Genomic DNA, 24192 nt, shown 5'->3' with positions numbered 1-24192 from the left:
GCCTTGATAATGGGTTAGCGCGATTTCCGCAAATCTGAAGGTGCGCCCTAAAGAGCCGCACGCACTTTATTAAAGGCGCATTAAATAAAACCATATAACAATATTTAAAGAACGAGCGACATGTCGTAATGGAACGCACTTACTATACTATATATTATTTTTTAATTATTTTATTACCTTCACTAAGTATCTTTTTGGAATACTCTATTACGTTGTTTCTCGCATTTACTTCATTCATTTAAATTTTAACTGCCTTTAAGTAACAGAAAAAATCTATTAGGATTATTTAAGCATACGAAAATCTCCGAAAGGGGAGAGTGAGAGGGAGCCGGAAAAAAGTGAAAGTAAGAGTGTGAGAACGAAGAGAGATTCTTATCAATTTAAACAAGCGGACATAGATGAGTTTATCTTTTATTTTTTAACTTCTCAATCTCTATCCCGACTCTCAGCTTTCCATGTAACTACTTACCATACTTTTCCTATTGCTAGCTCTTAAATATCGTCTTATAATGTGATTTTAATGCATTCAAGTAGGCCTTGTCGTTTTTATATTAATTTTTGTGCTGTGTATACAAATGATAACACTGAATATCGCTTTTGAAAATAAACGAGAATCGCGCGCAACAAATGCAACTAGGTGGCAACGCTGCAAGAAATTACCTTAAATTTGTGCGGTCACACTCAATTAGGTGGCAGCATTGTGGCCAGAGTTGCTTTGGAATTGCAAATAATGTCAATCGCTATCGGCAGTCATAGCAGGTCGAGAAACCATTATAAAATAGCAAAAATTAAAGTGAAACGACGCGAAAAATAAAATTGCAACAAAAATAGTTTAAATTAATGTCAAACGACGCGCAAACGGAAATATAAAACGGTGTGATTTGTAAATAATAACAGCAATACGAGAACATATCCTGCACAGCATAAAATCGCAGCTTCAGGAAAAGAGCCATAAAAATCGATTCTCCAACGAAGTCACAGTCATACAGGCCAAGAGGGAGACTTTTCGCGCGGGCGTCGGTGGAGCGCCCAGTGCTTGATTTTTTTTTGCCTGCTTCCTTGCCAAAAAAAGTCCAGCCAAGAATTTGTTAAAGTACATGTGTGTGTTATTATTTGTGGTTGTGACTGTCTGCTTGTGTGTGTGCGCGATCTTAATTTGTATTTTCAAAAAACAGATAGTTTCACATTATTAATAAACATAATTAGGCAACAACAATAGTAATTTTAGGCAAATATTTAAGCGTGTGTCCAAATAAAAACGAGTGCAAATACATATAAAATTCCAGCACAGTAACACAAACAACAACAAAAAATTACCAGTGTGTACACATGTACATATATATATGTGCGTAATAAATAGCGCAAGTCAAGAATGAAATGGAAATACAGCCCCCCGCTTGCACTCCGCCCCACATGACGTACCAGCTACAGCTACTGTTAGGCGTGTGCGTGGCGCTAATTGAAACGCTCACTATTCAAGCTTGAGCTAGCGTCCATCCTCCCCCTCGCATTGTGAGTCACCTGCCACCAATAAAAACAACAACAATAAAGATTGCGTGCCACACACATAATTCTCGGCGGGCTCAAATACAAAAACAAAAGTGAATATCAGCCAAAAACAAGAACAACAACAACAAAACAACAACCGTCCCAGTCATATCCCTTTTTGGTGGGTGCATGATTCAGACGCTCTCACACCCACTCAAACCGCACGCATAGGCGTCAATTGAATCAAAAGTGAGAGTATCTCCAAGGCCTGCACGATGTCAAGTGATAAGATCAAAGTTGCTGTGCGGGTGCGACCCTTCAATCGACGCGGTAAGTAGTACAAAAACTCGCTCTAAAGTTAAGTAAATAAGATATAGCTAGAGCCAGGCACCCCGCGGCCCGCTTGCATTTTCTGGTAGAAGGGGAGGGGGGGGGGGGGGTTTATTTCAGCTTTGTCTCTTTTGTGTGCGCTGCAATCAATAATGCAGAAGTCAGCTGAATACATATATACATACATACATACATATATAATGTGCATGTGCTTGTACTTTATTTTCGGGATAACAAAATTTGCATAGCGTCGCGCACTTGGCTGTGTTTGCCCTTGCTAAGGGTATTATTTTGTTACGGAAAAGTGTGTACATACATATAGTATGTGTGCATAAAAGGAGACATCTCTGGCAACACTGGCGAACAACTGTATCTGAGCCAAGTTTTACAGCTATCTTGCATATTTATATTGTGTTCTGCTTGATGCCAAAGTCGGCCGCATCTGATGGGTATACAACATAGTGTATATAGGAACTGTCGTATAGTCTCAAAGAACAGATCATAAAGTAAATATATATAGAAAGGGTATTTAAACTTCGGCAATTCTAAGTGAATGGTGCCTTCTTGTTTTTCATGCAAATGCTGTTTCCTTTGCAAAGGTCGCCTCGTTTTTCAATGCAACGCCAGCAACTTTTTGCGCTGACAGCCTTGCAGAGCTTCTAACTGACTGACTGACTGATTGACTGACTAACTGACTCACGTAACTAACGCTTTACATTTCCAGCTAAATTTTCACGAGGTGAAACCAACAATTGACGTGTGTTGCAAGTGCAGCCAAAGCAAAGGCAATAGCAAAAGCTAAACACTGCGTTTCCACTTTGCCAATGTCAACGGCGATCATTCATTTGGCTTATCCATGACTCACACACATACATGCACAGTGCAGCGGAAATGTGGGGGGACTCTGGGGAGCAGTCAATTTGAGCCCCACGGCTGCGTCAAGTGGAAGTCATTTGCCATTTACTTTTCGCATATGTTTTTCTCGTATTTTGTATCGCCAATTCCTTTTGCTCTGTTTCCATCTGCTGCTGCTGTTTCCCCACGTTGCCAAATCACTTCTTTATTTGGGGCTGGCTTGTGTCATGTTCTCTATACGCTTGATTCACTGTCAACTCAGAGTGTGATTGAGTCTGTGTGAGTGTGCTCGAATGATAAGCGAAACAAGCTACATACATAATATACGCGTCATTGTTATCAAAGCTCTGATAAGGTCTGATATACGCATATTTGTGAAGTTAATATTACAATTATGCTATATATACTATATTATATTAGATGTAATCGTCTAGGTTAGTCGATTTCCTCATCAATATTTGTGCGACATCTTACGCATCGCTCCGCATTTGGGCCACATTTAGCTGACGACCTCTTCAAGTCACAAAGCGTAAAATGGAAACTATATAGAAACAGCAAAACAAAGCACACACACACACTCAACACACAACACACACACTCAACACACACTCAATCAACACACACACAACAAACACAGGCAAACAGTTGCGCTCGAAATGAAGTCACAGCGCGAAAGCAACCAAAAAGCTTAACCTGTTTTTCCCTGCCTGCTGACCAAATGTCTATCTAAATCTCTGTATGAGTGTGGCTTAGTGTGTGTGTATGTGTGTGTGTGTGTGTGTGTGTGTGTATGTTAATTTCAACATTGTACAATGGCAAAAGCGTATGCACATTTTAAGGTTATGGCGAAGAAATGTCCAAATCAACTGAACTGAACAGCTCAAGCTTCAGCTGGAGCTGACCAACTGACCAGAACTCATTCACAATTGGGGCCAGCCTATCAAATAATTTATGGCACGCCTTTGTTATAGGCAATACACACACACTCACACAACACACACGACAACAACAACTCGTTGATGGCCCGTGTTGATGTGTGTCCTTTGTGGTTTCTCAACATTCTCGATTTCTCGCCTTTGCTCTGCCCTTTTTGCCAATGTCCATGTCAGGTCGGCTTTATTTTTGCAACGGAAGTGAGTGTACAGCGCCAGGAGCAGGTCACACACGCACACATATGTGATGCATATGCATGTGTGCCTGCAAATACAGTGAAGCCTGCCAAAGTTGAGCCTCTTTCTGCTTCATTTAGTTTCGAGCATTTGTCGAATTTCTCATTCACAGATCTTGAAAACGAGACATAGTAAGGGTCAAAAATTGTCTATAATAACACGCCAAGTCAAGTCTCAAAGTCGCCCAGAAGATTTGGTCTGTACTCCGAATTGAATTTGTTAGCTCTTAGGGCTTCACTGTACTTTGACTTTGACTTTAAGTCTGCACTGGCTGGCCTCTCTGACCAGGCAGGCTGCCTGCCATCCTGTTAGCCTGTCCTTTGTTTGTTCTTTGCCTTTTTTACGTGCGAAGGACAATGGCCGTAAGGCTTCAAATATTTCAACAATTTTTCCAGCTAGCAAATACAACAATTCGACTTCTCTTTTTATTGCCGTGCAATGTCCGTGTTTAGCTGTAAGTTGTAAATATTTCAGGCCAGAATATTTATGGCGCTGCACGTTTTGGACAACAGTTTTTTTTTCTGAAATTACAATTATTTGAAAGGTTCGCGTTTTTATTTATGTGCATAAAGAGTGCGCTATAGCATTGGACTTGCCATTACATACAAGTACACATTAACACATATAGCCATTTATCGCTTGATTATACAATGTACGGACATAATATATACATGTGTTTAAGTAATTGTATGAGTTTTGCGCTTTTTTTTCGCACATATGTACGAAATCAGCTGACAAGCGTATGCACATACATATATCTATCGTATATAAATATATATATTATAATTATATTTTGCCTCTGCTATTCTGAACTTGTTATCAACCTTGTACTGAAAATAACTCAAATTATACTTATCATATGTGCATTACAATAATATATATATATATATATATATATATATATTTATTTACATATAACCATCGCTTGCCACAGAAATTGAATTGGGTACAAAATGCATCGTCGAAATGGAAAAACAGCAAACGATATTGCAAAATCCCCCAACATTGGAAAAAATGGAAAGGTAAGCAGGCCTAGTCTTGACTTTCATGCTCACCAACACCCACTAATCCTCTGATTCATGCAGAAAACAACCAAAGACATTTGCATTCGATCATTGCTTTTACTCGCTGAACCCCGAAGATGACAGCTTTGCGTCACAGGAGACGGTCTTCGATTGCGTGGGACGTGATATACTGGATAATGCATTTCAGGGCTATAATGCATGCATATTCGCCTACGGCCAGACGGGTAAGTGTGCCATACCGACTTACAATATAAACCACAGACACGATCGTGACTCATTCTCTTCACAGGCTCTGGCAAGTCGTACACAATGATGGGCTCACAGGAAAATAAGGGCATAATACCGCGTCTCTGTGACAAGCTCTTCTTGGCAATAGCGAACAAATCGACACCGGAGCTCATGTACAAAGTGGAGGTATCGTACATGGAGATCTACAATGAGAAAGTGCACGATCTGCTCGATCCGAAACCAAATAAGCATTCGCTTAAGGTGCGCGAACATAATGTACTGGGCCCCTACGTCGATGGGCTGTCGCAGCTCGCAGTCGCATCGTATCAGGATATAGACAACCTCATGACCGAGGGCAACAAATCGCGCACTGTCGCTGCAACCAATATGAATGCGGAATCGTCGCGTTCCCATGCCGTCTTCTCGGTCGTGCTAACACAGATACTCACAGATCAAGCAACTGGCGTCAGTGGAGAGAAAGTCTCACGCATGTCCCTGGTCGATTTGGCTGGTTCCGAGCGTGCGGTCAAAACGGGCGCCGTTGGTGATCGTCTCAAGGAGGGTTCCAATATTAACAAGTAAGTTTTTTCTATATGAATAATATTTATATATTCACTTATTCACGATTTGAATATGCGCTTACAGATCCTTAACTACACTGGGCCTGGTCATATCCAAGCTGGCCGATCAATCGAATGGCAAAAAAGGGGGCAATGAAAAGTTTGTGCCCTATCGAGATTCCGTGCTGACCTGGCTGCTAAAAGACAACCTAGGTGGCAATTCAAGAACTGTAATGGTGGCCACTATATCACCCTCGGCGGACAACTACGAGGAGACGCTCTCTACGCTACGCTATGCAGATCGTGCCAAGCGCATCGTCAATCATGCCGTGGTCAATGAAGATCCCAATGCGCGCATTATACGCGAACTGCGTCATGAGGTGGAGACATTGCGTAGCATGCTAAAGCATGCCACAGGCTCGCCAGTGGGTGATGTACAAGACAAGCTGGCCGAGAGCGAGAATCTAATGAAGCAAATCTCGCAAACCTGGGAGGAGAAACTGGTCAAAACAGAGCGCATACAAAACGAGCGACAGCAGGCTCTGGAGCAAATGGGCATCAGTGTCCAGGCCAGTGGCATTAAGGTCGAGAAGAACAAGTACTACCTGGTCAATTTAAACGCAGATCCGTCCCTCAATGAGCTATTAGTTTATTACCTGAAGGTAAGCTCTATTTAATTTTGAAAACCTAAACATTAGTTAAGCCTTTAATCTATTCCAGGAACGCACGCTGATTGGCGGCCGCAGCATAAGTGGTCAGCAGCCGGATATTCAACTATCTGGCTTGGGCATACAGCCGGAGCATTGTGTGATCACTATCGAGGATACCGGACTGTTTATGGAGCCAGTGCAGGGCGCTCGCTGCTTTGTCAATGGCTCCGCTGCGTTGGAGAAAACTCCGCTGCAGAACGGCGATCGTATTCTCTGGGGCAACCATCACTTTTTCCGCGTCAACTCGCCAAGGATAGGAAATAATGCCACCTTGTGCGCATCGGAGCCTCAAACACCTGCACAGCTCATCGATTACAATTTTGCGCGCGATGAAATTATGCAGAATGAGCTAAGCAATGATCCCATACAGACGGCAATTGCACGCCTGGAGCGTCAGCATGAAGAAGACAAGCAGGTGGCGCTCGAGAAGCAGCGACAAGAATACGAGCGTCAGTTCCAGCAGTTACGTAATATACTCTCGCCCAGTACACCCTATGCCCCATATGCGCCCTACGACCCGCTGCGCATGGGCAAAGTAACGCCCAATACGCCCACCTCGCAGATGCGCGTAGAGAAGTGGGCACAGGTAAGGAAATAAACATCTTTTAGATATTGAGACCTGATGTCTATAACTTTTTGCCTTTGCTTCTAGGAACGCGATGAAATGTTCAGGCGTTCGCTGGGTCAGCTTAAGACAGACATTATGCGTGCCAATTCCTTGGTGCAGGAGGCCAACTTTCTTGCCGAGGAAATGGAGAAGAAGACTAAATTCTCGGTAACACTACAAATACCGCCAGCTAATTTGAGTCCAAATCGACGGCGTGGGGCCTTTGTTAGCGAGCCCGCAATTCTGGTAAAGCGCACAAATTCCGGCAGCCAAATCTGGAGCATGGAGAAGCTGGAGAACAAACTGATTGACATGCGTGAGATGTACCAGGAGCACAAGGAGCGCATACTCAACGGACTGGTGCGTGGCAATTCATTTACAGCATCACACTTTCCATTTTTTGTCTTTTGTACTAACCATAAAACTTTATGTGTACTCGTATAATTCGCACACGCATTCAATTAACCCTTGATACAGCCTCTTATTGAGACATTCTCAGATGATGAATTTGACGACAAGGTAATTAATAAGTCCCCGAATCCATGAACACACACAACTTAGCTATAGCATAACCTCTATATGCATATTGAATTTCCCTTTAAACTAATGCTGTGCTGTGCCTTTGCAGGACGAGGACAACGGCAAGCCACAGGATCCGTTTTATGAGTCACAGGAGAATCACAATCTCATTGGCGTTGCGAATGTATTTCTCGAGGTGCTGTTCCACGATGTCAAACTGGACTATCATACGCCCATCATAAGTCAGCAAGGCGAAGTAGCCGGTCGCTTGCAGGTGGAGATTCAACGCGTGGCTGGCCAAATGCCGCAAGATCGCATGTGCGAATCGGTGTCTGAGACCTCGTCGGCGGATTCGCGCGATGAGTATGATGACCCTGTGGATCCCATGGCCAATCAGATCACTTGCCGCGTCACCATCAAATGCGCCTCGGGACTGCCACTGTCGCTGTCCAATTTCGTCTTTTGCCAATACACATTCTGGGGCCACCAGGAGATGGTGGTGCCGGTCATCAATGCCGAATCTACGGCCCTTGATCAGAATATGGTATTCAAATTTGAGCACACTCAAGATTTTACGGTTACCATTAACGAGGAGTTCCTGGAGCATTGCATCGAGGGCGCGCTTTCCATTGAGGTGTGGGGTCATCGCAGCGCTGGCTTCTCCAAGTCCAAGGGCTGGGAGGTGGAGCAGCAGCAGGCCAAGGCGCGCTCCCTAGTCGATCGCTGGGCGGAGCTGTCGCGCAAAATCGAACTGTGGGTGGAGATACACGAGCTCAACGACAATGGCGAGTACTCGCCCGTCGAGGTAACCAACCGCAATGAGGTGCTCACTGGCGGCATCTACCAGCTGCGCCAAGGTCAACAGCGTCGCGTCAATGTGCGCGTCAAACCGGTACAGAACTCTGGAACCTTGCCCATCATCTGCCAGTCGATAGTCAATGTGGCCATTGGCAGCGTGACGGTGCGCTCACGATTGCAGCGACCGCTTGACTCCTATCAGGAGGAGGATCTCACTGTGCTGCGCGAAAAGTGGAGCGAGGCGCTGGGTCGCCGGCGGCAATACTTGGACCAGCAGATACAGATGCTTATCAAAAAGGAGGAGAAGAACGAACAGGAACGCGAACGTGAGCTCAGTCTGGTGCATCAGTGGGTCTCGCTGACCGAGGAGCGCAATGCGGTGCTGGTGCCGGCACCGGGCTCGGGCATACCGGGCGCACCCGCCTCCTGGGACCCGCCCGCAGGCATGGAGCCGCATGTACCGGTGCTGTTTCTCAATCTTAACGGGGATGATCTCTCCGCGCAAAATACTAACGATGAGCTGTCCATATCGGGCATCAACTCCATTCTCTCCAAGGAGCATGGCCACAGATTTTACACGTTGCAAATCTTGCAGCATCTTGACAAGGATGTGTGCTGCGTGGCCAGCTGGGACTCGTCCATGCATGACAGCCAGGCGCTCAATCGCGTAACCGAAGCGAATGAACGCATCTATCTTATACTGCGCACCACAGTGCGCCTATCGCATCCGGCACCCATGGATCTGGTGCTGCGTAAGCGTCTAAGCATCAATATCAAAAAGGGTCAAACACTAACCGATCGACTGAAGAAGTTTCGTTTGGTGCGCGGCGAAAATGCCATTTGGCAGAGCGGCGTTACCTACGAGGTGGTCTCCAACATACCCAAGGCCTCGGAGGAGCTGGAAGATCGCGAATCGCTGGCACAGCTGGCAGCCAGTGGTGATGACTGCTCGGCCTGCGATGGCGAAACCTACATAGGTGAAATGCTGGCGTATTATCTATCCATTCTAGAAAGTATATATAATAAAATGTTTTTATTCCCTCAGAGAAATACACACGTGGTGTCTCAGCTGTGGAGAGCATATTAATACTGGATCGTCTGCGTCAGAATGTGGCCGTTAAGGAGCTGGAGACGGCGCACGGACAGCCGCTCTCCATGCGCAAGACCGTCAGTGTGCCGAACTTCTCACAGGTATGTGATGCCGCTCAACGGCTGCTTCAAAAGCTATGCTTTCTAGTGCCTTTTGTGCTTACACCTCGCCACCCCACAACCGCTAGCAAAATTATATTTGTACAACTCAAATATTTGACTAAAAACGCAATTCTTTCTCTTTTCACAATTTCTATGCGCTTTCACCAAACAATAAAATAACTAAAAAATCTAACCCAACAATAATTATGTTGTTCACACCGCACACAAAAAATTAAAAAAACTAATTTAAAAATATTTTAAACTAAATTTGGCGCGCCTAACAAACTGCAATTGTATATTGGTATTATCTAAATCTTTGTGTCGTGTGTGGGTGTATATATTTAACTGCCCTGTGCTGTGTACAAAACGCTTTTCACTGCGCACACAGACGGTCAAAGAAACCACCAACACCGGGAGTGTAAGTAATCTGTGTGCAATGTACTCGAAACACAATGTAAACTATGCTTTCTGTAGATACGTGCAATAGTTGTCTACTCTTTTTTGTAAAATCTATGTTTTGTTTTTCTTTTGTCTATTTTCCTGATACCCCGAGTTGATTTGTGCGCGTCTGCCAGTTTTGTTTGGTTTTTGATTTTCATTATGTTTTAATTTTTTTTATTTTCAACATTCTTTTCATTCACGATATAAAATAACATTTGTTGTTGTAAATATGCTAAAAATCAAAATGCAATTTATGACGCCAAGAAACTCATGACTAAACTTATGCAGATCATGCGCTTCGATGCCTCCATGGAGTCGCTGCTCAATGTGGGTCGGTCCGAGTCCTTTGCGGATCTCAACAACACGGCGCTGGGCAATAAATTTACGCCAGGTACGTTATTTAATATGTTTTTATGATGTTTACTCAACTAATGGACCGCACCTTTGCTTGCAGCACACAGCGGCGCCGGAGGAGGCGGTGGCAATGGTGGCATTATACGCAATCGACACAGCTTTGGCGGCAAGGGCAGCAGCGATGACTCCCCAGGGAAAGCCTTTGGCATTGGTATGTATACCCCCAGGGAATTAACAGCGAGCTATCAACAATTTTATTTCAAACTCACCTTTAATTTTGAGCAACTCTTTCCAAACGTTTACGAACATATAACCAAAGTTTTTTTCTATCACAACATACATATATATATTCTCTAACTATACAAACTATATATTAACTATATATAAGAAGTATTTTTATGCTTATGCGCATCAACCCAAAATAGGCTGCCATGCCCTAGAGCAAGGGATTTATCTTTGTTTACGTACTTAACATATATCTTTATATAGATTTTTTACAAAATTAATATCTAGCGCTGATTTTCTAACAAGTATATTTAGCGTACTTTATTATGTATTCGTATTTCTAACTTGTAGCTAACGCGTTTATCCTAGACACATTATCTTGCGGTCCGGCTATAAAAAGATAAATCCTTTAACAATATGCTTTTAATATGCCCAAGAAATGAAAAGCAAGCAAATATTTATACAAACTGTTAATGCAATTGCCGCTTCAACTTGTTTCTAAAGTTCAACTTTTGCTTATGCTTCAATGCAACACAATTGCAAAAAAAAAAAAAGAAAAAGAAATAAAAAAGAACACCCACTCGATCTATATTTGGATTCGATTCCAAAATGCACATTACTCTTCACCTGTGCTTATCATATAAATTGACACATTGACCCACATACATCTCTCATTACAACAACTCTCACATACTATATCATATTCGAACACAAGCTCAGATTTCTTTCTATTATGTATAACTCTTTTGTATGTCTGGTTCTTTTTTCACGTGTCATTATGTACTCTTTTTCTGTGCTTTCTCAAACAACTTGAAACAATTTCAAATATTGAAATTCAAAACGCCAAAACAAAAACCAAAACAATAAATAAAATAAATCAAACAAACAGGCTCTATACTGTCAGGTAAAGGCTGGCCCCATGTAAAGTGCATAGTATAAGATTGATTGCAAATTCATTAATTGTTAGTTGGCGTTTCAGTATGTCTGTTGTTCACACAAACACACACACACATTCACACATGCTAGCACACTCAGTCATGCCCATGGACGAAGACAACTTGTCCAAAACTAAACATAAATGTTGAACTCATCTGTGTACCATACCATGTCTTACCCAATGTAACCTTATCATTTTAGGTGGGCGGGCTGTATTACTAGTACTACAATTTAGTTAGTAATTTTGTAGTTTTGTGTTAGTTCTGTTTGCTGGTAAAACGTTAGCTATCATTCCCATAAACATACCCCATCATCAATATCAATAACTCTTTCATCATATGCCACCAAATTTCGTGTACACTGAACAAAACAGTTGATAAGATTCGGCATTAATTGTGCATATGTTTCAATTAGAGTCCATTTACATATGTTCATATGTTTCATTGTATTTACATTTGTCTTCATTCATTGTACACTCCACACATACATACTGTGTTTTCCAATTTCCCAATCTGGCGCACCATTCACAGCAGGCACGCAGAGCACGCGTTCCGAGCACGAGATCGAGCGCATTTAGTTAATCAATTGACGACCTAGTTCCTAATTCCTAGTTCTTGTTCTCTTATTCATGTTTGTTGTGTTTGTTTTTTTTTAAGTGTGGCGAAGTAGTCGCCCATGCAGCTAGTGAGTTACTTTTTTTTTATTGTATCGCTCATCAGATCTTATTTAATCATTGTAACTAAACATTTCAAACATAATCATTGTCTTCCTTGAATACCCGTGGAATGCAGCGCGTCCAACATTTTTGAATCTCAATTTGAACTTGAACACATTGAGAATTGCGCCAACAAAACGTATGTGGTTTGTCTAGCTCTAAGCCCTAGCTAAGCTCTAGTATACCAACGTATCTCTAACTAACCTATGCTTAATCTATTTATACAGCCTCGCCGGCAACGAGCAAGCTGCTGGGCATGCGCATGACCACGCTGCACGAGGAGCCTTTGGGCGGGCATCGTTCGCTGGACGAGGAGCCCGAGGATAGCTACAGCGATTCGGAGTATGCCGCCGAGTATGAGCAGGAGCGGCAGCAAAACAAAAGCCTCGCAACACGCTCCCGTCTGACCGCCTCCAAGACCATGGACTCGTTCATGGATGTCAGCAGTCATTCGAATCAAAGCTATCTGAGCTACACATCCAGCGCCAATACGAACATGAAGCATCTAACTGGACTGGCCACGCTCAGCATGAGCTCGTCTACCAGCAGCGGCTACGGCTCCCAAGCCGTGTCCTGCAATAACCTAAGCAATGAGGACATTACCTCCATGCGTTCCATGAGCATTGATGAGACGCCAGGTAAGTGCAATTCTTCTATATATACATAAAACTATTAGTCCTGATTGACTGACTGACTTATGGAGGATCAATGCACAGCCAGAACTGCATTTTTTACTGTAGTTAGGGTCTTAGATAGGATTATTCGCATTTGGGAAATTTCTTGGAAATCGGTTGTATGAAACTTTTTTGTTAACCATTCGGCTGGCTTCAGCATTTTTATTTTGTTATTTGTGAAATTGTTTTACGTGTTCCATACTCTTTGAAAAATCCACCGCCCCATGTGGAAAATTCGGATCTGAGGAATCCAAACCTCGTCTTTTTACAATTCGAACAATTTTGTCAACTATTTTGGAAAATTCACCCACATGTATGGAAACCGCACGGAAAACTGTTGTGTAAGATTTTTTTGTTCTTCAAGCGGTCAGCTAAATTCAAAAGCGTACTGAAAAATGTTTCATCGATTTGCGAAAGCCACCGAAATGGAAGGAAAAAGGGAGTTTGGAGGAGGGAAATTGGAACATTTTGTTTTTCATTCAAAGGATTGGATAGCAATCTATGCAGGACGTGAGGTTTCGACGGACCCGGGCAAAGCCAGTTAATATTCGTACTATATATTCCTATTGTGTTTGTAGATTTCGATCGTATAAATTCCCATTCGCCGCCAAATCGCCAGACGCGCGTCAATCCCTTCCTGAAGGACATGCCAAAAGCCAAAACGCAGGATGCTGAGGCAAAGAAGCTGCAACAGACCCTAACACATCCGTTAGAGCAGCCCAAGGATAACGCACAAAGCGATGAGGAATGTGAACAGCAGCAGAGCAATAACAATGAGAGCGTCAAGTTGCCAGTGCCAGAAATGCCACAGGAGCAGCAGCAGCGGGAGGTGGTGCAGCAGGAACAACAGCTGGATGTACCTGAACTCGTGCAGGCCACAGACAATCAGAATGGCAATAAAATGCTGGAGCATGCCGCAGACACTAGCGAAACAGTCGAGTCGGTTGAACAGCAACTTGAAGGCAATGGCATTGTTAAAGAACAGCTGCCTCCGGGCAAAGTAATGCGACGCAAAAAGTCTGCAACGCAGCCAACGAACAATGGCGACAGCAGCAACAACAACAACAACAACAATGGCAGCAATAATACGAGCCAAGTGACACGCAACAACCAACGCGCCTCGGTGGCCAAAATGGAGGGTCTGGGCGCCTATTTAGATGTCAATGCCAGCATCATGTCCAGCAGCACAGAGGTGGAAGGTGTGTATGCCACAAACGAGTCTGGGAATCGTTCTATTATTACCGCTATGTTAACAGATGACGGCAAGGACCTGGACGTGACGCTGCCCGAGTGGATTGCGGTGGGTGAATCGGTGCTTATACGTCCGTATAACACCAGCGGCGTTATTAGCTTTGTTGGCACCACACATTTTCAGCCCGGCGCCTGGATTGGCGTGGCGCTGGACACGCCCACGGGCAAGAACGATGGCACCGTGCAGGGCATACAGTACTTCCAGTGCAAGCCCAAGCACGGCATCTTTGTGCGCGCCGATAAACTGCTCCTGGACAAGCGCGGCAAGGCGATGCGCGCCTACAAGGCGACCGAGAAGAGCAACAGCATCAACAAAGGTGGGCGGCCATAGACGAATCAAATGACGACCACAATTTAACACTTCACACATTAAATGACTTCTTGCAGAGATGAGCAGCTCGATGACGCGCTCGAAGAGCCGTGGCGAATCGCTAAACGTGTCGGCGCGCAAATGATTGTACCCAAAATGTTCGCATCAGCTGCAGCGTTGGACTAATTGCAGGCAGTCGACGCTGGTTAGCAGTCGAGTTGGTGCAACTGCAGCAGCAGCAGCAGCAACTGCGACTCCAACAACCTGCCACAGATTGCGTGCAACCAGCAACGCTGCGGATGCGAACAGTCATGGCAAGAAGTGTTATGCCAATCGACGCTCGACGGCCTTCTAAGGTCGTCAACGATGCACATCGTCCAGCAACGAACAATGCGGAGCATTAACCAATTACACGCTAGCTTAACTTACTCTCTATCGCACCGCATGCCGCAATTACACACACACACACACAGACACACACACAGACACACACACAGCCACACACACCTAATCCAACGCTTTGATATATATTTGTAAGGCGGTGTCTACAGCAGAACTAGCAACTAGCAATTAATTAACCAAGTGGGCCCCCCCTCTCTCTCTGCCAGCTGCACCCGATCCCAATGGATTAACTAAGCAAAGCGTTTGCGTAGTTGCATTAACCAAGTGCAATACCACGAACACGTTGATACCCTTAGTCTATATGGTAGTTTATAATTATGATCGTTTAAATGTGTATGTGTGTATGTTTCCTAATGGTTTTTTCCGATTCAATTGGTTGAGTTCTTTGTAGTTAATTAATGTTTGCTGCTTTTTGATAAAGCACGAATTTTACTATATTAACATATATATATATAAATTTATATATATTTTTGTACCGGTTGATTAATTGATTGCCTAGTTTAGTTCAATTGTTTTTTGTACGTACGAAACTTTATTTTATATTTGTATATCTTGAACTATATCAATGTGACTTGGTTAATACTACTACGAGCTTATTTTTTATTGTTATGGACTATATAAAATATAAAAAATCAGTTGTATATAAATATTAATGCAGTAAGTTTTACCAGACATGCAATATATCTCCCTTATAATTGAGCTCAGATTTTGTTTAGCGCATTTACATATATATATATATACCGACAAGAAACCAATATTAGTATATAATAACATATTCCATATCGCTGCGCCTGTGCTAAACAAGAAAAGCGAATCAAGATTAAATATAAACTAATTATCTTGTATCTTGTTTTGAGAACAAGAAGCTTGGCATACGCGCGGTATATATGTTAATTGTATTATTTGATGTGATGTATTTATAATTTTTCCATTTATATTGTATATTTAAATAAACTTCATTTTGCTATTTTTAAATATACATATATATGAATATATATGTTTTGGGTTATGTCTTATTATTTTGCTATTCGATGTGCAATATCAATTTTTTGTCTGTATGAGTATTATTATTTATATAATATATAGACGTATATCGATCAATGTTGAAGGTTGTGCGACTATGTTTGTGAACCATTAACCGAACACTGATACAGAATGAAAGGCTTGCGTTAGTCCAAAGATTGTGGACTGCGTGAAAAGGAAGATATGAAGATGAAAATGAAGCAATAATTGTGTTGAATATTCAATTTTATGTTTAAGATAATCTATGACATATGAAATATATATATGGAAAGATAAACAGCAAACCGGCTGACGAACGTTTGTACGTAAACGTATCCATCCATCCAACAACCAAGACATCCAAGACACTCCAAACTGAGTCTGAGATAAATTGCAATTTACAAACAATAAAAAAAATAAAAAGAAAAAAAAACTATAATATAAAAAGCAAAATAATAACTACAACCGGCAAAAAGCGATTTACACTTGGAAACCAAGATTCAAAACCGAACAAAAAATAATATAAAAATTCAAAATATATGAGTTGAAAAGTTAAAGTAACCCAACTGGAGGAACTACAGCCAGACAGTCAACCAGTATAATACTTATATATGCATACATGAATATATATTATATATTAGGTATACATATGTATATTTTCGAACTGTGTTTTCTACTTGCATCAACTACCAAAACCGAAAAAAAAATATATATACTTGAAAATACGTCCAAAATTGAAAAATTCAAAGCAAGCTAAAAACTACAATATATATATATATATATACAATTACATAATAATTATATATATATAGACATAACTATTTATTTACCAATAATACACATAATTTAAACTGAACAACTAAATATATCTTCGGTTGGCCGAAGCTAAAATGCTCCTTGAGAAAGTATTGAAAAAACGAAAACATTTTTTTAAGTTTAACAACAACAATTTTCATTAAAATAATGCTCAAAGAGCATTCAAAATAATACTTAACATTTGGTGTGTGTGCAATTAGTAGACGCCGCATTTTGAGTTCTTAAGATTTGTTTCCAGCAAAACAAAACAAAAACTCATTAAATTGTTGCAACCCGCCCAGCACAACAATTAAATGTACATGTGAGTGTACATAAAGGCGCATAAATACAAATGCATAAAACTAAACATTAACTGCAAAACAAAACCAAAATAAAAGAAATATTACTGAAATTTAATGCATTTAATAAGCGTAAATAACATTCAAATAGAGCTTGAAATTATGAGAGATATTCCGATTTAAATCAAACGAAAACATTTAAATAAATTAAAGGCACGCATAATGCGCTTTCAATGTATTGTACAATAGTTGAGAAAGAGTTTAAATAGAAATTACCAAAAAAAAAAGCGCTTGCCAATCGCATCTTCTAGAACTTATAGTACACACAAGTATTAGTTATAGAGTGTAGAACAGCAGAATGCAAAGTAGAAGAAATCAAGATTGAAAATGCATGCAAATTAAAAAGGTACCTTAAAGCAAGAACGCAGCATCTAAACCCTTCATATGTTATATGGCACACCTTAGGAGCTATTGCCCTATCACAGTTAAATGTAGATACAATATGATTTGCAAATCATATAATACACAGTCACACACACACACACACCCCGGTAAACATTATATATATATATATATATACTACTTAATACTTATATAGGCTCGGTATGAATAGATGTTATTTTATGCATTGGCTTCGCATAGAAGAGCAGCATATAAATTTTATGTGGATAGTACCCAGAAAACCAAAAAAAAGAAAATGATAAAAATGATACTCGTAAATTTGAGCACTTTAGAGCTTTTAGCACGATCAACGAAATAATTGTTATTAAAATACAAAATACATCAATTACAAATTTGTAGTCTATGCCCGCAAGAAAACCATCTACCATTGAACAACTACACAAATAAAGTTGAATAAACAATAGGAATTAGTCAAAAAAAAAAAAACAAATGCTTTTATTGTGCAATCAACAAATACACAAATATCAACACGAGCTCTAAATGCAGTTGTTAATTTTTATTGTAAAATTTCACTTTGCTATTGTAGTTGTAACATTTGTGTACTTGTATTAACAATCGCAAGACAACTAAAACAAAACAAAAGAAAACAAAACAAAACAAAACAGAAAACACAGACATTCAACAACAAGAACAATTTCTGTAATTTATACTTACTTATTTTACTCGAGTTTTAGTAACTTAACGAACGTCAGCAAAAATATTCAACAAATTCGATTAAATTTAAAAAACAACAACAAGAAATTATGTATTTAAAAATCTATAAATATACAAAACGTGCAATGAGCCGCATTGTGTTTAATTATCAAGAACCATACCTTCTGCTTATAGAGACAAGCTCAGCTGTGTAAATACCTGCAAGCTACACACGCAGACACACACATACTTACCTTGACTTAAGCGACTTACATACGTGTTGGCCCTGAACTAGACCTCTTTTTATGTCTTTGGGCAAAGACTTGACCCAGCCATCAAAGAATATATATGTCATGTGTTGTTTTAATCTTCCGTTTGGAAGTTGTTTTATATTTGAATTTCAAAAAAAAAAATAATAAAACAGATGGCAAAAAAAGTTGTCGTTAGTTAATAAATGCTTACAACGCTTTTGATGTGGTTCTCATGCATTGCATTTAAGACATAGTTTGATTATTCGAGACTCTGCAATTAGTTGAACTGCATTTTGGAATGCGAGTGTTATGATGAATTTATCATTTGATGATCACATAGCAATTATAATTATTATTAATCAAGCATTTACATAGGAATATTATGCACATAAACCGATATAATATATCATGTATATCTATACAACTTGTTCTAGTTTCCAATTATTTTTCTTCTATTTTTTTCTTTACACAACAAATGCACAACACATAATGTATCTTGTGTTTTGTTTTCTTTTATGGTATAATATTTTTTGACTTGTTTTTGATTTGTGTTGATTTTGTTTGATATTCTCTAACTACAACTTACACAATCTATATAGTATATGGTGTATATTTTATATAGAAAATATACATATATATATATGTATTTCTAGCATTGTTTTTGTTTTTTTCTAAATTGTTATTTACACATGTTGTTGCGTTTATTTGAGTCTGTAGTTAAAAGCGCTTCGCTTCGCTTAGTCAGTTTCTCTCAGTTGCAATTGGCTTGGTCCGCTCGCTGGGCCTGGCCACAGGCGTGTGTGTGTGTGTCTTAAGTTATTCGTGTCCAATGATCCAACGCTGCGTCTCACTGGTCAGATCGCATGGCGCCACCTGTGCATCGTCCATGCTCTTGAGTCCCTCGTGATCCAGGCACATGCCCGTGTTGCTGTGCACCAGCTGCTGGTTCTCGTACTTCCACTGTTCGTTGTAGTCATCGTTCTCCAGGCAGGGCACCATCACAATGCGATACGGTGGCGAGCTGCTGTGCTGGACTGTGGCGCAGCTAATCTCGTTGCGCAGCACTTGGCTCTTGGTGTAGGAGAAGAGTTGCGACTTTTGCAGCTCCTTGCCACAGGGATATAGACCCAAGTTGTAGGGCTTCTCGTTGTTGCTCAGCAGATCGTCAGCGCACAGATTGGCGTGCACGGCCTTAATTCGGCCCCAGGCCTTGACATTCTTGTTGGGCACAAACTTCTCGGGATACACGTTCTTCAGGTACCAGTCAAAGCTCTTGCAGCGCAGCTTCTTGCGCAGCATTACGCGATGCGTGACATCGCCAATGTCCGCATGGAACTTCAGATCGGGTCGATTCAGAAAGAATACATTTATGTACTCATCCATCCAGACCAGCGCCATGCGAGCCGTGTTGATGCCGTGCGTGTCACGATCATTGGGGAATCTGCGAGCAAGAAGATTTCAGTTAGCAAAAAGATTGAACAGGACTTGAAATATAAACTAACTTGTAGGGATGGAAGTCGCGGAAGATGTGGCCCACTCGGGAGCAGGGTATTGTCTCGATGGTGCCGCCACACTGCCAGATTCTGAAGGACATCTCCAGATTCTCACCACCCCAACCGTCCATCTGGAAAGTAAAAAAAGACATGAGCAATTGATGCATGTCTGATGATGTCTTGTGCCTGCGGCTCACCTGCTCATCGTAGCTGCCCACCTCCCAGAAATAGCGTCTGTCCATGGCAAACAGACCGCCCGCCATGGTGGGACTGTAGGCGGGGCAAATCTCACGTGGCTGACTGCACTCCCGGCTCTGGCGTAGCTTCTCGCGCTCGGACAGATTCACCCAATCGAAGTGGCCGTTCCACTGGAAGCCACCCACCTGGAAGGACTTATAGCCATTGGTGCTATATTGAAAATCATTGGCATCGATCACATCAATGATGGGCACCAGGACGCTGGTGCGCGAGTCCTTGATGCGCTGCAGCAGCGGCTCACACCAGCCGACATTCGCCTCGCAATGGGCGTCCAGAAAGATGAGCACATCGCCGCTGGCAATCCGAGCGCCGGCCAAGCGGGCGCGTATCAGACCCAAGCTGTAGGCGAAAAACAAGTCCAAACTTTCCTTTAGCAAAATGGTATTTTTTTTTTTTGTTTTTTCTTTCTTTTTTTGAGAGAATGAAATTATTGGGTCAGCGAACAGAGGCGCGCGTACTAAGCGAGATACGAAAGATATACAAAATAAAACTCAAAAAACATAATCATGAGTTGACGAACAGGTTTTACGGTTCCATTCGACAAACGACACGGCATGTGGGGTATGCCGTGCAGAAAGCAGGGTATGCAACGGGTCCTACACTAGGCTAGACAGATAAATCTTGAATATATGGCTCGAGAGGATTCGAAGTGCAAACTCATCTTGAACTCCAGCTCCTTTTGTGGGTTATAGCTCGGAAAAGCATTTGATCTCTGCCCGACTTTTTGGCTTAAGGGGTATTTGCTAGTCGTGATAGCTAATTGTTTTGTTTGACTTTTGAAATTTTTGAACGTTTTTCAGTTCTTCAACTTTTAAAGCTGTGAAGAAGACGCTCCAAGTCATTCTGTCCGTCCGACCATCCGTCCGTCCGTCCGCCTGTCCAATTGTGAGTCTGTGCCGCAAAACGGGTTATTCAAATTGAAGGCAAACCAAACGATATCCACTCGAACGTGTGTTTGTGTCAATTTCACAGCGCACAAGTTGAATGTGCATTCGATTAGCTGTATAATACTTTTCCTAGCCCAGCCAGAGGCCAAGTAGAGTGTGCCAAATTGCTGTGCTCTTTCCCCCAGCACACTACCTGTCCGCTCCCCCTTCCCGCGCCGCTCACTCACCGATTCTTGAGCCGCAGAATTGTCACCTTGCCGCTGGGAAAGCGAGTTCTCGTATAATGATCCAGCTTGCCGCCCAGCTCCGCATTGTCGCTGCCATCGTCCACGAGGATGACCTCTTTCAGCGCCTTCTGATTGCAAGTGTTTAGCGTGCTGTGCACCGTGCGCACCAGCACGGAATAGGGTTCATTGTAGAATATAATGATGACACTGGCCGTGGGCAGCGTGCCCGGATCATCGTACTTCTGGGCCAGGCACAGCGGATTGCGATGATCGCCCACGGTGCGATTGTAGGACAGCTGTTCGCTCAGCTCCTCATTCAGCGCGATCTTCTTGTAGATCTTATCGCCGCGCGCCTTGGCAGCGCCATGCAGATGCACTGCGGCACCTTTGTTGCCCAGACTCGGATCCTGTTTCTTCAGATCCAGCTGGATGATCTGCTCGTACGGCGACACTGTAACGGGTCGTATCTCGTTCTCGCCCTCATCCAGGTACCGCTCCTGCGACCGATGCCGCAGCGCTGCCGGCCTGACCCGGACGGGCAGCGGGAACTCATCGCTGGCCGGCTGCACTTTCAGATAGAGTATGAAGCATAGCGCGACGAGCACAAATATTATAACTTTGCCATAGAAGGAACGAAACCGAGGCAGCATTTTGGTGGTTATCTGTGTGCGTGTATGACTGTGTGTGTGTGTGTGTGTGTGTATGTGGCTTGTTCCTGTTGCTGCTGTCTAGGTTGTTGTTGAGGTAGCACGGACTGCCTCCTGCCTCCGCTCGCTGTTGGCTTTCAATTACAACGTTGCAGCGTGGACGTGGCCCTTAGACTGCTGCTGCTGTTACTGCTGGATTGTTGATTCATTTGTCACACTGCCCGCTGCCAATAAACACGTACATACATACATAAATAGACGGGCAAATATTTTTTGTAAAATTTACATACATACATGCATGCGCATATGTTGCTGTGTCTGCGCCCGCAGCTTTCGTGTATATTCAGTTATTATTATTTTTATTTATATACATATATTTATTGATAAATATATTTCGTTTTGCAAGCAGCTCAAGCAAGCGCTTTGTGATGTGGCGCCTGTGGCTTAAACTAGACTAAACGTTAATTCTAGTCGTTGCGGTCGCTGTCGCTGTCGCTGTCCGTCCGCGCCGCGCCGCCCATTGCTCTGCTCGCACCTAGCTATGTATGTATGTACTGGTATGTTTGCACTGGCATACATGTATGTATGTGTATATGGCTTAACTGTTGCTTCTTCTTCTGTTGCTCGGTGCACACTTCTGGGCTGCAACGCAGCTACGCATATTTACAGCATGTCAACTGTTGCTCGCGTTTTAATTGACGTTTTATGTTTGTTTAACGCGTCTGGCACTTATTATTTTACGAAATATTGTGTTGCGAACGTATAAAAACACTTACGAGCGACTTGCAGGTGATGCGGCGTTGCCACCTGTTAGCAAGTGTATGGGCAGTGGATGCGTTCAGCATAAACAATCATTTGGTGTTAACTAAATGCTGCTGTCTGTAGAGGCGCACACAAAATTAAAGGCCACAATGTATTTACATTATCGAATTTTATAATTATAAACATTTATCACAGAATGTTCCATTTAATATTGTTTGGCCAGACGGCAATTTTTTTAACTGTGACAGTGTGCTGAGAACGCGCCTACTCTAGTTTTTTCAGCAGTCTGGCAGGCCCGTATGTGAAGTGTGCTGTTAGGCGTTTAAAGCTGTGTTGGTAAATGTAGAAAGAGCGCCAAGATTTAAATGTTGAAAATGCATACATTATATTAAACGAAGCTAAATAGACTTTTGATAATAATATCGTATAAATATAATTTGATGTAAAAAGTTTTAAATGAAAGTAAGTGGGCTTCTAGTGCTAGTGTCTCATGTGTCGATCAAAAATGTTTGATTTTGTGACTACCAAAAATTGAGAGTTTACGAAAGTGGGCGGAAAGTGCATTCGAGAGCGGCTTGAAAACAAAAGGCAACTACTGAATATGCCGAAGGGCCGTGGTGTTCAACTCAAAACTGTCACACTTGACACTTTTGTTGTCAACTTAATGCACACATTGCATGTTCGGTTGTTGTTCAAATGAAAACAAAATGTATTTCCTATGCGACAAAAAAAAAAAAAAAACGTTGTCTGAATTGTTAGCTTTGCTTTCTTAGCTTTGACACGCGATGAAACCTTGTTGTTGCTGCCGCTGCGCATAATTGAAATATTATTTTAATTTTAGACTTTCATTTATTCAAAAACTGAAATAAGGTTAACACAAATTTATCCTATATTTAGCCCCGATGCTTTTTTGTGATTAATTTCGCTAATTAACTTAGGTATTTCTGCTTTTTGTTTTTATCCATCGCCAAATATTGTTGCTGCTTTTCGTGCCATAATTAATACGTTACGTATACGCAAGCTTGTCGCTGCGGGGGCCGCCGTTGGTAAGCGGCAAAAAAAAGGGTTCAAAGAGCTCCCTAACACTACGGTAATTGGAGTTTTTGGAGCGGGGCTTGTGGGAATTTGGCGCCAAGTGGCGAGATGGTGTAAGGTGCAAGTGGCTCGTTTTGCAGATCTGCGCTAACGCTCTTTAATAGCTTCCAGCGACAAAAACTAGGAAGGAAATAAATTACTTTGCTAGTCACACACCGTTTGCCGAAGTTTTTCTTTTGTTTTTCTTTCGCCCTCTATTTCGTTTTGCTTTTCTTCAGCCCGTTGACGACATTTCGCATTTGATTTGTGGCGACCCTGTTAACTTCCAGTTAAATTGTAACAGCACCAACATTGGGCCAAATTACGATTTGATTTTGGATGTTTTTTTGTTAGCTACAAAAAAAATTAACACCTTGTATTTCATAAGCAACCGATTTGGGCACTTTTAGCGCATATTCAATTTAGTTTTTGTTGATCATTTAAGGTTGAATTTGTAAAGTTTTATGAGGCATACAACTATATAAAACCAAAAGCATTCAAGGTGTACGATCTTAGGAGCTGCTTCTTTAATTGCAGCCCTAATGATACGCATATATGTTATTTGATTGGTTAAAAAAAAAACTAGATCTTTGTTATTGACTTTCAGAGCGAGG

General features: G+C 41.9%; 2 protein-coding genes across 8 annotated transcripts; one reads left to right on the top strand and one right to left on the bottom strand.

The window, feature by feature from the left end:
• The first annotated feature begins 585 nt into the window (after positions 1-585).
• LOC115760515 (kinesin-like protein KIF13A) lies at positions 586-16519 on the top strand. Of its 4 annotated transcripts, XM_030701880.1 has the most exons (18): positions 586-1818; positions 4777-4864; positions 4928-5091; positions 5157-5673; positions 5741-6317; positions 6376-6951; positions 7018-7332; positions 7450-7491; positions 7601-9266; positions 9335-9480; positions 10210-10312; positions 10376-10486; positions 11390-11404; positions 12228-12290; positions 12379-12789; positions 13404-14024; positions 14082-14393; positions 14464-16519. In XM_030701880.1, the coding sequence occupies exons 1-18, from the start codon at positions 1764-1766 to the stop codon at positions 14529-14531; spliced, it is 5850 nt and encodes a 1949-aa protein (XP_030557740.1). In that variant the 5' UTR covers positions 586-1763; the 3' UTR covers positions 14532-16519. The 4 variants fall into 4 exon arrangements, with proteins under 4 accessions (XP_030557740.1, XP_030557743.1, XP_030557741.1 ...); XM_030701883.1 differs by lacking the exon at positions 7450-7491 and having other exon boundaries at positions 14464-16518; XM_030701881.1 differs by lacking the exons at positions 11390-11404; positions 12228-12290 and having other exon boundaries at positions 14464-16518.
• A 1816-nt stretch (positions 16520-18335) lies between these two features.
• Positions 18336-22703, bottom strand: LOC115760719 (polypeptide N-acetylgalactosaminyltransferase 1). Of its 4 annotated transcripts, none has more exons than XM_030702189.1 (6): positions 22519-22703; positions 22033-22464; positions 21096-21966; positions 19921-20320; positions 19733-19854; positions 18336-19671 (listed from the first exon to the last, which is right to left on the bottom strand). In XM_030702189.1, the coding sequence occupies exons 3-6, from the start codon at positions 21743-21745 to the stop codon at positions 19047-19049; spliced, it is 1797 nt and encodes a 598-aa protein (XP_030558049.1). In that variant the 5' UTR covers positions 21746-21966; positions 22033-22464; positions 22519-22703; the 3' UTR covers positions 18336-19046. The 4 variants fall into 4 exon arrangements, with proteins under 4 accessions (XP_030558049.1, XP_030558050.1, XP_030558047.1 ...); XM_030702190.1 differs by having other exon boundaries at positions 22033-22419; XM_030702187.1 differs by having other exon boundaries at positions 22033-22703.
• Positions 22704-24192: the final 1489 nt, after the last annotated feature.

The sequence above is a fragment of the Drosophila novamexicana genome, unplaced genomic scaffold (genome assembly GCF_003285875.2).
Source record: "Drosophila novamexicana strain 15010-1031.04,08,12 unplaced genomic scaffold, DnovRS2.1 tig00000462-arrow-pilon, whole genome shotgun sequence".
Lineage (NCBI taxonomy): Eukaryota > Metazoa > Arthropoda > Insecta > Diptera > Drosophilidae > Drosophila > Drosophila novamexicana.
The sequence above is the reverse complement of the archived record's forward strand: the minus strand, read 5'-3'. Positions and strand labels throughout refer to the sequence as shown.

Coding starts and splice junctions, on each gene's coding strand:
- LOC115760515 (XM_030701880.1), top strand. CDS start 1,764: ATGTCAAGTGATAAGATCAAAGTTGCTGTGCGGGTGCGACCCTTCAAT. Junction 4,865..4,927: donor ACATTGGAAAAAATGGAAAG/GTAAGCAGGCCT, acceptor TGATTCATGCAG/AAAACAACCAAAGACATTTG. Junction 9,267..9,334: donor CGATGGCGAAACCTACATAG/GTGAAATGCTGG, acceptor TTATTCCCTCAG/AGAAATACACACGTGGTGTC.
- LOC115760719 (XM_030702187.1), bottom strand. CDS start 21,745: ATGCTGCCTCGGTTTCGTTCCTTCTATGGCAAAGTTATAATATTTGTG. Junction 20,321..21,095: donor ATTCTGCGGCTCAAGAATCG/GTGAGTGAGCGG, acceptor TTTCGCCTACAG/CTTGGGTCTGATACGCGCCC. Junction 19,855..19,920: donor TGGGCAGCTACGATGAGCAG/GTGAGCCGCAGG, acceptor TTTACTTTCCAG/ATGGACGGTTGGGGTGGTGA.